This window comes from Kryptolebias marmoratus, linkage group LG22 (assembly GCF_001649575.2).
Source record: "Kryptolebias marmoratus isolate JLee-2015 linkage group LG22, ASM164957v2, whole genome shotgun sequence".
In the NCBI taxonomy this organism is placed as follows: Eukaryota; Metazoa; Chordata; class Actinopteri; order Cyprinodontiformes; family Rivulidae; genus Kryptolebias; species Kryptolebias marmoratus.
Genome location: NC_051451.1, coordinates 14,504,070 through 14,521,170, shown reverse-complemented (window position 1 = coordinate 14,521,170; position 17,101 = coordinate 14,504,070). Strand labels below are relative to the sequence as shown.

At 39.5% G+C, this 17,101-nt stretch overlaps 1 protein-coding gene across 1 annotated transcript; it reads right to left on the bottom strand.

Moving 5' to 3' along the window:
• Positions 1-7,107: 7,107 nt before the first annotated feature.
• On the bottom strand, positions 7,108-10,182 carry si:dkey-174i8.1 (arylsulfatase I). The gene is made up of 3 exons (XM_017429476.3): positions 9,697-10,182; positions 8,986-9,318; positions 7,108-8,903 (listed from the first exon to the last, which is right to left on the bottom strand). The coding sequence occupies exons 1-3, from the start codon at positions 9,993-9,995 to the stop codon at positions 7,832-7,834; spliced, it is 1,704 nt and encodes a 567-aa protein (XP_017284965.1). The 5' UTR covers positions 9,996-10,182; the 3' UTR covers positions 7,108-7,831.
• Positions 10,183-17,101: the final 6,919 nt, after the last annotated feature.

Genomic DNA, 17,101 nt, shown 5'->3' with positions numbered 1-17,101 from the left:
GGGGAGGGGAGAGGGGGGGAGGGGGGGAGGGAGCAGAGACGGAGAGAGCAGTAGTAACGAAGATCCTCTACGAGGAAGATGCGTCACTCCAGCAGAGGAAAAAAAAAAGGCGGGCGCTTTGTGGAACTGAAATAAATAAATGATTTTGTCAGGAACAACAAACAACCAAAAAGAGGCAAATCCGTTTTGAAAATAGTAAAGGCCCTTTAATAAAAATATCTTATGCATAATTAGGAAATAAATCTTGTGATTATGACTTAGTATCTCACCATTATGGAGTGCAAATTATGACTGAAATCATAATCTTGAGAAATCTAAATCATAATTATGAGATAATATCACATATTTATGAGACGCAAAATCATAACTATGAGATGTTAGGTCAGAACTGTGAGATCCTAAGTCATAATTATAATATTCTATATCATAAATATGAAATGGTATGTCATAATTTTGCTATAGTATCTTGTAATTATGATTTAGATTACTTTTTTTTTTTTTTTTTTTGCCCTCAGGATGGCAGAAATGGGCTTTCATATAAGGAACCTCGTCAGTACTGTGAAATTTAAAAGTGTGCCCATTGTAGAGTTTTTTTTTTTTTCCAAATATATTTTCCCCCAAAATAATAAGAATAAGCCTATGAGCTCATGAGAATTTATTTCATGGTTTTATCAATACTGAATTACATTTTAAAGTTTTTGGTGCACTGAAAAGCTCAGCACAAAACTATATCTTAAGGATAAAATATTTTTAAGCTGCTTAGGATCCTAAAAGTTATACTTAGCTTTTTTTTTTATAATTATATAATCTGTCACAGTGACAGGTAGAGAGCCTTCGCCATCCCCTTGTCTTCCTGTGCTGACAAAGCTCTGTTAAGAACATGATCATCACTTACTTTTCTTACTTTTGCCTGACCATAATATTACAGACATTGAGGATGAATGTGTTGCTTGGTTTATTTTTTTTCTTTGTGTGTTTATCATGTTTTGTCATATGAGTTATTAATGAGTAGTACCTAGTTAGCTGTGACTTAAGTACAGTACATAAGAAGATCACTTCAAAATGGTTAAACAATCTCTTTTATTTTTTTATCCGATTTATTTTAAATTTCCACCTGGAAACATGTCCCAGTACCTGAACAGTAACAGCTGAAGCCAAAATGAAGAATCTTGGTCTATGATAAGTGATGATGTACCTAAAAGCTCAAATTTGCAAAACAGTAGCTAAAACCTAACAGCAGCAAAATACTAGCCTGTTCCTAAATAAGCAAAACAGTAACTTAAAGCTAAAATTACAAAACAAAAACTCAAAAGATTCAATGAGCTAAAATTAGAGATCCATATTTATTTTACTGGAACACAAAAGGTTATTTAAAGCTATGTATTTTAAAATGTATAAAAGCTATACCTATCAAAAATCATAGCATCCATCTCCTAAATGAGACGAGAGTTTTTTATACGTGAACAGGTAAAATTGCTGAAAGTAGTTTGATGCCAAAGCAAGTACGGCAGACACTATAAACAGGAAAACAACAGTGTGAATGCTGAGTCGGCATTCACACAGTAAGACATGACATCAAAAGCTACAAGTTACACGTCACAGTTCAGAAGAGAACTGAAAGAGAGTTGCACTTCTCTGACTATAGGTTTTTTTTTATCATTTAAACATATATTAACTCTTCTGTTTAGGTTCTGAGTTGTCAGTCAAAGTGCTAATATTTGAGAAAAGAACGAGTCTAGGATTTTATTTAATCTGTAATGGTCGCTATCAAAAAGGTAAAATGAACATTAGGAATATAATTTAAACCCAGGTCGTTGCTTCCATCTACAAGTCCCACATTAGAATGTTGTTTTGCATGTTCAGGGTGTGAAATTGGAAACATATGCCTCCCCTTCCTCCTGGTCTCTCCTTCATCCTTCGCCTCTGAACTGAGCGTTTGGAGAGCCCTGCCAGCGATTAATGAGTATTTGGAGCAAGAGCAGGAACAGTGCGACCAGTGTGTGCCTTAATTACAGTGAGCCGCTCTGATATGAAAGACTAATTAGCGGGGGTGCAGAGGTACTGTAGCGTTAATTGCTGAAGAGCTGTGTTTCCTCTGTGATGTGCATGTCAGACGAGTCTTGGATGGGCTGTGCTGTGGCAGGTTGAAGGGTGGGTGGGAGCAGGGGAGTTTAAAGCACCATCCTCGAACACATTTACGTTTATGACCCTGAAAAATAAAGTTTGCAAGCCTTCCATAAATCTGAGCATTTAGAAAGCAGGCAGTTGCTCCGCAACAATAAATAAGTATTGCATATTGCCTGTGCCTTTCATGACAGAGTTTTAGACTGAGGTCATCCGATGTTGAGACAGGACCTGTTTCGGTCAAACCCTGGCAATAACTTTATGCAAATAATATCTCATGCAATATCATGAGACGTCAAGCACAAAGTATGTGTTGTGAATGACTCTCAGCTCCTGCCAAATCAAATTTTAACTCAATAACTGTAAAACTGACTGTGTTACTGTCATTTTGTGTTGGTCAATATTGACTAGCTGTGGCGACCGGCTTGAAATCAGTTGATTCCGAAAGTTAATCAGTTGTAGATGTACCTTTAATGGTTACTTTCTGAGAATTTTATTTAAATCTGTCAAGTGGTTCGAGAGATATTTTGCTAACAGACCAATAAAGTTGACTCCAGCAGTTAGTGCTACAGTTTTAAGGACATTTCTGGCACAATGGAAAGGAAAATGGTGTATGTTTTGCTGTGAATGACTCTCAACTAAAACTATATCAACTTCTAGCGCGATATCTGTGCAGTTCACAGCACTATTGCCAATTTTTTGTAAGGTGAGTTGGCTTTGGTGGTCTTCTTGACTTGGGTTGGCTCAAAAAGTGTATCAGTTGCAGATGTACATCAAATAAATATTTTCTGAAGGTCTCTTCATAATCCGACAAGGGGTTCGTGAGATACTTTGCTAACAGACAATCCTACGAACATACACAGGCAAACCATTATTGTCCACCTTGGCTTTATGGTGGTGGGCAGAAAAAAAAACAAAAAAACTGTACATTCAGTTCTGCAAAACCCAATCATTTTGGGAAAAAATTTCTGATCAGTTCTCTCTCAAAACTAATAGGCATGCATGAAGTCAAGATACAGCAACAAAACAGGTTGAGGTGTTAAAGTCGTTCATTCAGGTTTTCGTCCCACAAACCTCCTCTCACTCGAAATACTGTAAAACCGGAGTTGCGGAGCCACAGAGGCCAAAGGCAAGTGACTCATTCAGCAGGAATGTTTTCAGCTTAGCTCCCAGCAGCTCCTTGTACGTATCTCTCCTCCCTCATGCTGTAACATCACCAGTCTTTCATGGTCTTTTAGGCGTTTTATGTGTTGACAAACACCCTGGAGTCATACCTTCCTGTCTGCTGCCGAGCCGCTCTGAGAATTGCCAGTTAGTTAATCTTACAACCTTTACAGCTTCCTCAGGATCATTCTGTCATGGACAGTACATTAAGCTGAATCTATTGCCTTCCTTTTTCAATTACTGGATCGTCACATTGTCCCGAGTAAGATTTAAACAGCACATCGGGGTGACTTTAATCCTTAATGTATGGCAGGTTATGGTGCCAGAGGATCTTTTTAACGTGCCCCATTGAAATCATGACATCACCCCTTCGCCAAATGAGTGCCCAGAAAGTACCATTTACTTTGATTAAAATGATACAGAACACAGCATGCATCACAAGAAATGAGCATTTCCGAGAAAAGGAAACACGAGTCAGTCGCGTTTGACTCCAGAGACAACTTCTAAGCCTCTCATTTACCTGATTACAGCAGAGGTGATGGTGTCCTCCAATTGGATAGCAGTGTATGTGTTTGCATGTGTGTGTGTGCTGGCATGACACCACCTACATGATGTATACCTTTGACAGTGCTTTATTTCTGCAGGCCAGCAGGGAACCAAGCGTGGGCATCCGATCATTGTCTTTATTAGTGTCCCACATATAAACAAGCAAATAAATAATTAAAAATCAATGCCAAAGTTCTAAGCAAAGATGTTGGGCGAGCCATTAAAGCTCAGAGTATGTGTTTTCAATGACTCTTAGCTACTGCCACACCAAATTTTAGCTCAATATTTGTAATATTGGCCAGGTTATAGCTACTATACATCCACTAAGATCAATTAGCAGTCGCTGACATCTTGAATCAGCTTGACTCTAAAATGTAACCAGCTGTAGATGTATATCCACTAATTACCTTCTGAGAATTTCACTCGTGAAACAAACCAGAAGAAGATAACTTCAGTAAATACATGTTACACTAGATATAATTGGAGCTGTTGAAAACAGAGTTGTACTAAATAAAAATACAATTATTCCTTAAACCTGGGATGCAAATACCCTCAGTTTGATGTCTGGACTTCAAGACAATATACATCATATAATTTATATCATACTTATATCATACTTTAATGATGTCATGTCCTAAAGATTTTAATAAATGTTTGATTTGTGCAATTCCTCTGCAAGAACAGGGGGTGTAAAATAACCCCACCTGTTGGTTATTGGGGGTATTGGCACATTTGCGTTTCTAGCAGTAGAAAAATTCAAATGTCTTTATTAGACATCCAAACATGTTCTACAGCATGTGTGTAACTTACCCCTTTTCAATGATTATATCTTCTGCAGTAACCAACTGTGATTGCATTTGAGAGCCACAGACACATTTCACCCTACTGTAAGTGGTCAGAGATTATTTAAATGCACAAAGAGTTTTTCACTAAAACTGATTTTCATCTGATCATCACGCTCTCGAAGATGTGACAGCCAGCCCCTGCACCCTCCCAGGACCTGTTTCCTTCCTCCTCCACTCTTTTTATTTTAACTGTATGTCACAGATTTCAGAGCAAAAACACAGCTCCAATTTGTTGAGCTCAAACAAACGAGTAGGATGCAGAGCGAAGTGAGAAAATCAAGGAGGGCGGCTTGCAGAGGGAGCGAGGAAGGAGCTGAGGGATATACCGAGAAAGGGAGGGAGGAAGTGTTTAGAGCTAACCAGAGGGGAAGGAGATGATGGGGAAGGACAGTTGAATATTCATTATCAAGCCGCTGGGGAGAAATCCACAGCCTCGTTGCTGTTGTGTGTGGGATTGCTACCGACATTTAACACAGAAACTCTCCTAAATCACTGACACACATGCATCTAACGGCTGGGGTCAGGGAGGGAGCTGCTGCACACTAACACTTTTGGTTTTTGTTTACTTTGGTACATGCTTCATGAGACCAGCAGCATAATGTCTGATTTGTTCCCATCATGTTGCATCACAGCTCAGCAGCAGCCTCACCAACAGGCTGATGCATCACAAAGAACCAAGCATCCAGAGACCAAGCTGGGGTTTCCTCAGACCAGTGATGCTCATACAGAATCACTCTACTCCTCTGGACCTAAATTTATTGCCAGTTTTAAGTGTTGAAATGGAGGTGATGAATGGGTCTTTAGGTTACTAAACTTCATGCAAAAAGCACATTAAATGTGCACAATCTCAGGCTTTATGCTTAAAGTTTAATGAGCTAGAACTCCTTTATTAGAGCATTTCCCTATGCCTAAAATACAGTCCACCGATTTAGTAGCAGAATCTAAATAAATGCAACAGAATCACATGCACAGGACTGTAAAAGAGTTTCATCCTTCAGTTGACTGTGCAGTGTGCCTAACTCTTTGGGAAACACCTTGTTGATGCTAAATTACCATTTTCTATTTGTCAATTTTATCTATGGTATTTCTGTCATTTATTCAAAGAAATAGAAAAATATTGGGTCTATCTAGGCACAATAGGTTCATTTCTTGGAGCTTTTTGGGGCGTGAACGATCATTTGATCAAAGTTATGCAGCCAAGGTTTAAATAAAAACTATAACATCTTCAGAAAATGTGCAGAGCTAACAGTCTAAACCACTCTAAAAGAGGGTTTAGCTTCTTGAAGTGATTTGCTGTGCCTGGTGTTTTTCACAAAAAGCTGCCAAACTCAAGCAGGCATGAGGAGCGAGTTACAGAGATCTGGTAGCTCGGATTCTATTTTCACTTTTCAATATCTTTACTGCTTTCCAGTCCTAGCACAACTGGTCACTTTATCAGATTTCACCCAGCTCTGCACAGAGACATAAATATTAATTACTGTAGAGATAATCTTCTCTATTGATTTTTGTATTTCTCAGTAAAAAAAAAAAAAGAATTAAAAAACCATGGGTTTAGGCAACTTATCTGAGTTTTACAAACAGCTAGTTAAAAATTATTTAAATAAACAATAAAAAATTGTTAAAATGTAACAAACTAATCAGGTCAGTGATCTGTAAAATACAGCTGTATTCACTGCGAGTCCAGCAAGTTCAGCCTCTGACTTTCTGCTAGGACTCTACACAGTGATAATACATCAGAATTAAATGCATATAATGCATGTTTTTATTCAGATCAGTTTGAGGACAATTTATTTACAGTATGTTTAGCAGCATCTAAGTGTTCCCAAAAGTCTGTTAGTGAGCCTGCTGAGCCATTGTTATGGCTACAGTGTCAAGAGGTATTCCTGAGAGTACTGTGACCAGAAATATTTGTGTGTAACCCCTAAGAACAAAAGATCAAGGTGACATTTGTCTACCCTCCCTTTTCCCCCTGGTAGGTGTCATCCTGAACGAGTCCTCTTGAATTATTAGCAGACGAGAGGTCACATCAGGCCTCGCTTCCACACGCATGCTCTCTAACCCTATCTGTTCTTATCAATATAGAAATAAATGCACAGAGACACACACGTTGTTCCCTGCTCAGTCCAGCAACGGTCCACTGTCTCCGTGCTGCAGTTTGGCCGCAGGACAGAGAGTGAGTCATCCTCCTCAGCCAGACACAAAGCCATGTCTGTTCGTCTATCAGGCTGCCTGTTTATCTGCTGCCCTTCAGTATTTAATTGCAGCTCTATCTAGTCTATCTTGACTTCTGCTGATCTGTAGTTTTGTTTGCCCTTCTTTAGTCTTCACTTTCTTCTGGATTAGATGTCACAAAGTCTGAAATGAATCCCACCAATCTCTAATGCTGGTGTGCCCTGAAATGGCTTTTGTTGCAAACTGGTGGTGCACAAACAATTTTTTATTAAGAATGATCATTTTTACAATTCAAGAAAAAACAACAATAGTTTAACTAGCACCACACCGGTGTTTGGAATTTACAAGCACACACAAGCAAGGCAGAACAATAATATGCTTGAAATATCAGTTTACAGGAGTGCCGCTATGAATCACATGAACAAAATTTGACCCACAGCCCCAGAGTGGCTCTTAGATAATCTACATCCAGCTCTGAAGTCCTCAAAACACAGCAAAACATTAGAAATAAATCAATAAAATCAACATTTTGTTAATAAATATTGACAAAACTGAAAAGCAAAGTTTAAATTAAACAACATAAATGTCTAAATCCTTAGGTTTTGGACTGAAAATAGATCTCAAATGGTTTTTGCTAGATCAGTATTTAAGAGGTCATAACCAAACTAAAGATCCATGCTGCAAAACGTTGACCCAAAATGTTGCATATTTTACCATATTTTGAGCTGACATCATAATAATATTTATTAATATACCTGGAGTTTTTGAGTAATGTGTTCTATATGCCTAGAGAGTATTGCCATGTTCAAAGAGTAGACAAATACTTTTTGCTAAGCTTCCAAATTATGCTGCTGTGTTCAGAAAAGCCCTGAAAGTTCCTTCCAATAACATTTAAGTGGTAAAACAAAAAAAAGACCTTTAAAATGTAGACAATACTTTGCTGAATCACTTTTGTTAAGTAATTTTATGAAGTAAGATGTTTAGAATGCGTTCCTTTGCAGGCGAGACCCTACCTTCTTAAACAGGGCTTTTAATTTGCATAATTTGCAGTGTTTAATCTTTAATGCTCTGTTTTTTTTGCCTTCATCATCTCCACCTAGTCCCTCTAGCCCCAGCCAGGGGCTCCACACTCCTCCATGTAGTTCTGGGTCAGCCATGAGATCATCTGGTGGGTTCCTGGCCGCCACAGCAGTCTGGTTGTATTCTGCCAGCCTGGTGAGCAGATGTTTCACCACCTCTGGGTGAGCCTCTGTGAGGTCTGACCTCTCGTATGGGTCATTGCTGATATTAAACAGCCAGACTGACTTCCCTGGCTCTCTATGTCGCTTCTCAAGTTTCTGCCATTGTTTGGGACCATCTGGAAGAGCCTGCGGTGGGATCCAGTCCCCGTCACCCACATTTCCTGTCAGTAGCTTCCAGTCACCGACCCTTACTGCAGCTCTTATGGCTGTGTCCCAGATCCCAAAGGCATTGAGTACCAACACCTTGTCATACGGCTCCCCAGGTTTCCTGGAGACAGGGTCAATGTTGAAAAGGATTTCAGTGCGAGGACAGGGCAAGCCCTCGCTGATACTACCCCAGACGTCATGACCGTCCAGACCATGGTGGGACTGCAGGGCCCCGGCAAGTCCAAGTAATGTAGGATACCAGTCAGAAACATGGATCATTGCTCTGCTGACAACACCTTTCTTCTTCAGAAGGGGGCTATGAACAAAGCCTACAGCCCGGATACCCCCTTCCCAGTAGGTCCCTTTGCCTCCTCTCAGCGGCCAGTTGCTCCCTCCTGAGACGGGCTGCCCGCCGTTATCGGATGAGTAGATCAGTACTGAGTTTTGATAGAGCCCATTAGTCTTCAGCTCCTTGACAACTTGTGCAACCCCTTCATCCAGGCAGCTCAACATGGCTGCGTAGTGACGCCTGTGGCGATTGCTCTGAGAATCATAGTGGTGCAGAAAACTATCTGGTACCTGCAGGGGTGTATGTGCAGCCTGAAGGGACAGGTAAAGGAAGAGTGGGGTGTCAGGCTTGTGGCTTCTCAGGATCTGCTTTACTCTGTTTCAACAAATGGAAGATTATAAGACTTAAAGATATTTTACATTGCTCTCTCTGCATATGTGAATTTCTTTCCTCTCACCTCTCAATATAAAGCAGAGTGGAGTAGTTGCCCCTCATCTCCCAGGCAGGTCTGTTCCCGTTGTGCAAGTCGAACCCACAGGCTTCAGCCCCGTCGCAGCTCTGATAGGAGAAGTGGTCTCCACTGCCAGTCAGAGTCCCCAGAAAACTCTGAAATCCACGTCCTGTGGGCAGGCAGCTCGGCCTGCAGAATCCCAGGTGCCATTTACCCACCATGTGCGTGGCATATCCAGCTTCAACCAGGCGTTCAGGTAGGGTGGGAATATTTGGAGGCAGGCAGAGGGGCTGACGTGGTCGGATGACTGAATGTTGGAGCCCAGTGCGAATTTGGTAACTGGTGCCAAAGAAAGACAGACATTATATCAGAAAATGTTTCCCATGCCCTGCAGGTTTGCACATTATGCACTGATTTTAAATATTTGAAGTTTTCCTAAATGTAATATTACTTTATTGATGTACTCAACTTTGAAAAAAAAGACAACCTCAAACGTGTTGAATTCGCTCTAAAATAAACAAGTATTGAGTCCCTTCTTTTATTCCCACCACTCAAAAAAGCTCAATTAAACCACAAATGCCAAGAAATAGAATGAGTTATTTCTTTTTACAGTTTCTTTGAAGATGGCCTTTAAATATGTGAGTAACAGCATAAAAGGATGTTTTATACAAAAGTCTATTGATTTTTACACTAATTATCATCGGATAGGAAACTCACCGTCCTGTCATCAGCTGACTGCGAGATGGTGAGCAGATAGGCTGAACATAATAATTTTCCAGCTTAACTCCCTCTGCTGCCAGCCGGTCTAACGCTGGTGTTTTGATGTCTGAGCCGTGATAGCCAATGTCTCCGTAACCCTGGTCGTCCACCATGATGAAGATGAGGTGAGGCAATCTGGGCTTCCCCACCTCCTTGATGTTCCCTCTGGCATCCATGAGTTCACACAAGCAGCCAAGACCCCTGAGCAAAACCCCACCAATTACCAAGAGAAGCACGGGGTTGATTCCTCCCCTCATGTCCCGAAACACTCTGTAGCTGACATTCACTGAAGTCTGATTTACTCTGAATTTGCTGTTCTTTTAGTTAATAGCCAGTAAGAACAATTTTGCAGGATAATAGGATAGGATTTCTATGAATCTGAAGATCCACAGAGCTTGTCGAAAAGTCTCATCTAACCATTCAGGATGTTGGAGCTTTTTACTGGGGCTTCTGCAGGAGGTGGAGAAAAAAACAAGTTGGCTGAGGTGAATGCTTGAAAAAGACAGGGAGACTTAAGTTTTTGCAGAACCGTGCTACATTCTTACATACTTGTAGAAGCCTCATAAGGTGACGGAAAAGACCTTGGAAACTCAAATATTGGCTGTTCACATGTACTGTACAGTCAGCAGACTGTATAAACAGATTTTGTGACCTTGCAAGGTCTGTTTTCTCCCTGAAATAGTGGGCAAAAGGCAAAATATTGAGTCAAAAATAGTGATTTCAGGAAGTCACAATAGTCACGTTTTATCATCTTACATACAATTGGTGCGTTATTTTTTTCTCTGAACATATTTAAATGGGCAGCTTATAAAAACTGAGGTTTCAGATAAAAACTTTCATGGCCAAATCACCTTGTCCTTGTCACCTTTTTCAATGTTTGTTTACTGAACATTTGTGTTGCAAACTGCACATTAAGTCCCAAGTGAAGAATTAAAGGCTGAAGACAGCAGATAAAAGCCAGCAGATAAAAGCCAAACTGAAAGTTATTAACATCAAAAAGTGGTGCAAAACAGGAAACACCTCCAAAAATGGAAAAAGAAAAATCCACAATGCGGTGCAACATTTTTCAAATGAAAGAGACAATAATACTAATTCTACTAAAAACTAAATCTTAACAGACACAAAGGTTTGAGGAACTTGACAAACTGTGATGGAAATTTTAAAAAGCCTGGATAAAAGAAACACATGAGCAAAACCAATTACAAAACTTAATATAACTCACACACCACAGCAAGTACAACAAATCTAGTTTTATTAAGATGGTGAATGAAAATTATGTAAAAATTTAAGCCAAAAAATAATTAGAAGCCATCATTTTGTTTTCTAGGGTAACATAACCACTTAAAGCTGATTATTAGTAAAATAACTGTATTTACAACAATATTACTATTACCAGTGTTACCAAATCACTGTTAATGATTTTATATTTGCTGGTACATGTTCCCTTTAGACTTGCCTCTCCCAATAAGTGCTGCATCTAACATTTCCACAGCAATTTCCTATCCTGCATATTTCAAATTATTGTCTAAATCCCAAATCAAAATCAAATAATAACTGTCATTTTTCCCTCAGTTGTTTGATGCTACTCAATTAATAGAGTCACCCAATGAGAGTTACCGCCCGTGCCGGGACACTGAAACCTATCAAGGGAACATCCGGCGTTGTGATGAGAATACATATCGACCACTGGGCTCTTAGCTTTCACCTCAGTGCCGTCTCCTTCCCATTATGCTGTGAGGAAATCAATGCTTCAGAAACGAGTCCATTTCCTTCGCTGTAGAAGCAAACTCATGTTGCATCGCCCTGTGGGAAATTTCACAGGCTTTTTCCTCATGGCTAAAGCAAGAGATCGGGAAAGCTGATGTAACACAAGATTCTGACTTGGTGGGAAATGTGAACAAATAAAAGAGGAATACACAGCATTGAGTATGAATGTTGAAGACGATAAAAAAAAAGGTAAACAATGGGGAATCAGAAAGCTTTTCTGTCTGTGCAACACAAACAAAGTGCCATAAGAGGAGCAGTCACTTTTTCTTGCTGTGTGTGGGCGACGAGGTCTCTGATTGTGGCCATCAGTGTGCCTCAGGGAAATTCAGGGTGACATGAACTCTGTTTTACGGCTAAGAGGGAGCAGGATGGAGGGCTGTTAAAAATGGAAAGTGACAAATGTCTTCTTGAGGAGCACAGTGGGCAAGGGACTGTGCTTTTCCTCTCACCTGTCTGAAAGGACATAAGTTAAAGTACTGACGAAAACTCACAACTGCTGTAACTTACTGTACATATTCTCTGTGCTGTAACACTGCATTTTCAAGGGTCTCAGTGATGAAAGCTTCATGCCAAGAATAGAAAAAATATATATATTAAAAAGCAATCCAAAGAGGACTCTGTCAAAACAGAGGGCAGGCATTTCTCTTTCTTAACAATAAAGCCAAACTCATAAAAATATACCTTCAGTGTCTGTATAAATGAAGCAAACCCAGTGAGAGTTTGCATATTTGTGTGCTTGTCTATGTGTTTTGGAAAAGACTGTGCCGCAGAGTAGTAGGGAGTCACAGTGGGTGTGATTTATTCATGACGACGACTGAATGACTCACTAGATCTAAAGTCACTCTGTGAGCCTAGAGCTAAGGTGTAGGTGTGTGTGTGTGTGTCTTTGTGACTCCACTGAAGCTACTTTTTGGGGGCATCATTCAACAGTAAGAGCCCCTTTGATATTAAAAAGATCTTTTTGGGGCAGCTTTTTAAATCCTAAATTTATTCCACACACACTGAATAATAGTACAGTACAGTAGGTGGAAGTCTGCACTAAAAGCAAAGGAAATATGATCTCAGTGATACTTCAAGACTGCAGATCACTGAATAAGGTGGGCTTTTTAAAACCCTCCTCACATTTAGAGGTTTGCATTTATATTCAGATGTAACACAGTGGAAATGAAAGTCATCATGATATCAAACTCATCCTTGCAGCAAGACTACAATATCAATGTCATCCCACAGAACCAAGAAGGTTCCACAGGTATCTTTATGAATATAACCAAGGGATGAGGAATGCACAGCTGGCATAAACATATGTTTTATTTAGAGAGACTGCTTTTCTTTTACTACCAAAATTGTGATCATTGGAGGGGATCATATTCTCAGTATTTTCTGAATCCTGTCGCATACGGAAATTCTATAATGACCCTGCAGTGGCGGGGTTTGTGAGCACGGAAAGCTGGAGGACCCAGTTGTTGCATGGTGCTGGAGAAATCGACTGAGTTCTAACTAGAAATTAGGCAAATGAGACATTTGTGGACTTTGGGAAAAGCAGGAACACAATGAAAACCATATCCATGTTCAGACATGAACTGCAGGTGGTCAAGGACTACAGAGACCTGAGTGTTCACCTGGACTACAGAGAAGCTTCTACTTCTTGAAGAAGCTTAGGCTTTTTTTTTTAAACAAACTGATACAGTTAGATGTTCATTTAGTTTAAAGGTGTGTCTCTGATCTTCATCTGTTATAACCTGGAGCTCACTGTGAGAAAACATTTTCTCTCTCTCTCTCTCTCTCTCTCTCTCTCTCTCTCTCTCTCTCTCTCTCTCTTTCTGTCACTTTTGATGCTAATGTGCTTGTGATAGCCATATTTTATATTGTGCAGCAAAGACAACAAAGGTCTACTGTGTTCTGATGCTAGGAGTGCACATTTCTCACACCTGCTGAACAAGCTGGGCGTGTTTGTGTCAGCATATAATTAGCACTATTTGCATTGTGAATAATAAGCAAATGAAGGGAGCTAATGAAGAAATAAAGATGAAGCAGATAATACCTGCAACCCAGTCTTAGTGAATCTGACCATAATTTTGAAAAAAAAAAAAAAAAAACTTAAAAGCTCAGCATAATAGAAAACACATAATTTACACAAGTTATTTCAGAGCATAAAACGTGTCTCTTTTTGCTGACTGTGTAAACACATCTGTTTGATTTACTGCCAATTTATTCCTCTTGTTTGCTCAATGGAATAAGATATGAATTCATGTGTTACAATAAGCCGTAAGGCAGGCCTGCAAGTTGCTGGAGTAGCTGAGAAATATTAAGATAATTTGAAATATGTTGTTTCAAAATGTAGTTTTTTCTGTCAGATGGATCGCACAACTGTCAGGTTTAAATTTATTGACAGTCTCGGTAGAAACTGATCAGATATTTCAGTAAATGACAACATGGCTTTGTGCAGATATAAATAAAATTGAATGCAATATTTGAAAAACAAGGAAAGAAAAGGTATTTATTTAAGACACTGACATACATATAAAGTATATTTGGTTTGTGTTGTTTTCTTGATTTTGCTTTAACTTATTTGAATTTACCCAGTGCTTCTTTGAAATTTTACATCACTCACACTCAGACATACACAGTGTAATCTAAGACTGGATGTTCAAAGTTTCGCCTGTCTCTCCTCTGAGACATCACACAGATACTCACTCACTCTCTCTCCCATCAGACCTGAAGGTGACACTGACAAAGACCCCGACTCTGCTGCTCCTGAAATTCTTAAGGATCATCTTAAAGCGGGCAGAAACTCAATCCATTCCCCATTCTCCTCACCTCACACGCTGCAATGGATTGACTAGACGATGCTGGGTGGGTGTGGGACCACTCAACAAGACGCTTGCACACAGAATATGGTGGAAGTCTGGTGTCGAACTGATAAACTTTGGGTAAACTTTTCTTCTTCCACCTCTTCCTTATAGTACCTCCCAGACCAGGTTATTCAATCTTATCAGACATTTCCTATCTGGAGAGCATGCTGGCTTTAACCGGTAAAAATATTAAAAGAATTATAGAAGTTTTGGGTATGTTAATAGAAAGTGGAGAGCGCCACCACGAGGATAAAACTAGTAGTGCATGACAAATAAAAACAATGCAAAGACATGTAGTTAAAGAACAGTTCAAGATGAGGATTAATAATATTTTTTCCTGGTAATAAACTCTCAGACCTTAGCTAGAGGGACTAGTTTAAATTTAGCAGACTGTCTGACATCTTAGCGTTACCTTTATTTGACAAATATTAAGACAATAAGTGTCTCACACATGCATACACACACACACACACACTTTATGAAAAAACAACACACCTTTTTCTTATTACTGAGTATTACCTGAATATCAAATACCTCAAATGATTTATGTTACTGTGGTTATGAGAGATATTAAAAACTATTAAGACAATTTAGAAATGAATTTTATTGCACAGGTTTATTACTGCAGAGATTGTTTTATGGATTATGCGGAAGAAAATATTGTCTTTCTGACAAAAAGCAGCACAAAGTGGGAAAAAGACGGCATAACAACCAATGAAGTGAACCATGAGTCTGGTTGTGTCTTTGACCAATCAGGGTTACGTTGGAATGACCTGTTGTGTAACATGTTTTTTAGACAGATGGTCTGGACCATTGCTTTGTGTGAGTTCAGAGGTGTGTGTGTGTGTGTGCCTGACTCACTGGTGACAACACACACACACAGGTTTTCAGGGGGCCACCTGGTGCAACGCCACAGCTGTCTCATGCAGCAGATGACACACGATTCATCTCTCCCAGGATTTCCACGGCCCCGCAGGGCATCTTGGTCTGTCACAAACCGGGGTCAGGAGTTCGGCACACAGGAGGGACACGAGCTGGAAGCACAAAACAAAAAAGAGGCAGCGTGAACAAAAACATTACAGGGTTGTAATCGGCACAGAAACAACACAGCGTGATGGGATAACGTTAGAAATAGTCACATCTGAGAAGCCTTAAAAAGTAAGGACCTGAAGCTGCTTTTCAAAGTAAGAAACTTTCACCAAGTTTTAAAGATTTTTGGGTGTTCGTTTCTTGACCCCTTGCTTTTGTGCATCATAACCAATGAGCTAAACACTGTAATATGCTGATATTTCACCACCTAAATCGGCTGTTGATAGGATCATTACTTTTAAAAGAACACAGTAATATAGCATCTAAGATTTTTGATTGGTTGAGGACTCAAAAGAACTTTTTATGCTTTTTCTTTTTCTTGTTTTCACATTGAAGTACCTACCTCGACAATGTAGAACCTTCAATATTTTTAAAAAGAGACTCAAGGATTCAAACTAAAGTTCACAAAAGCGAACAGTTTGTTCTATAAGATACATTTTAGCATGTTTAATTTCAATTTCAACCAGATGTAAGTTTCCAACAACTGCAACTACTAATTTAAAACCCAACTTTCTCTGTTTACACCCTTGTTCACATGCAGAATCTGAATAAAAGCTCTTATTAAAAGAGGTTTGTCTTCTATGTTTACATCCACCAGCTTTATTTTCCCAGTCCACTTCTATTTTAATCACATGTATACACTTTCTGAATCTTTAATGCTAAAATCTGAGTTTATATCATATTTATTATTATGCTGGCTCCAGTTTAACCCATTCTAGTTGAGTGTTGAAGCTGGTGATAGTTGGGCGGCTGTTTCTGCCATCCTGGCACAGATGACACAATTTAAGAGTACAGAGACTGAGCCTGCTTCAGCTCAGATCTGTCTGTTGAAATCTGCACAGAAAGACAACAGGGAAATCATTAAATAGAGAAGAACAGGGTCAGAGAAAAGAGCAAATGTTCAACACAGAGTAAGAAGGCCGAAAAGGAAGAGAAGGCTTTACAAAACAGTGAAAGGGAAAACCTTGGAAGGAAAGATGGGCACAGACAAACTAATTAAAAGGGGAAACATGAGAGGGACAAAGCTGTCTCCTCACTTAACAGTTCTCTCATGTCCACAGCAGAAAAAAACAAAACAAAAACACTTTGCTTCCTCCATTTCCCGGGTTAAAGCAACAATCCTTGTGTCTTTGCTGCACTCTTACACTTCACTCAGATGCATTTTGCTTCCTCTATACTCTATTCCCAACTGGAATAAAAGCATCTGTTTCATAAATATCATCTGGTTGCTAATGTTTATTTTAATGTCAATTAGCTTTGGTGGCCATCTTGAATTGGGTTGACTCCAAAAGTTAATCAGCTGTAGACATACATCCAATGATTACTTCTTTAAAATCCATCCAGTGGTTCATGAGATATTTTGCCAACACAACAGACAAACAAACACATGCAGACACAGGCAAAAACATTATCGCCCCTTTGCTTTTGGCTTCTGGTGATAAAAATAGAAAAGTTAGAACTCTGGGGAAAAGTGATAAGCACAAGTGATTAATTAGTCACCAACTGGATGTTTAATTTTAAACACCATATGTGAAAAATGTGTGAAAATGGCTAAAACTGTTGTGTTCAGTTAGACACTGTATCATCTCCAGGACAAAAGGGGGCAATGTTTCTGAGTGTGTGGCTGAGGACTGATCAGGGTTATCATCCTGAGG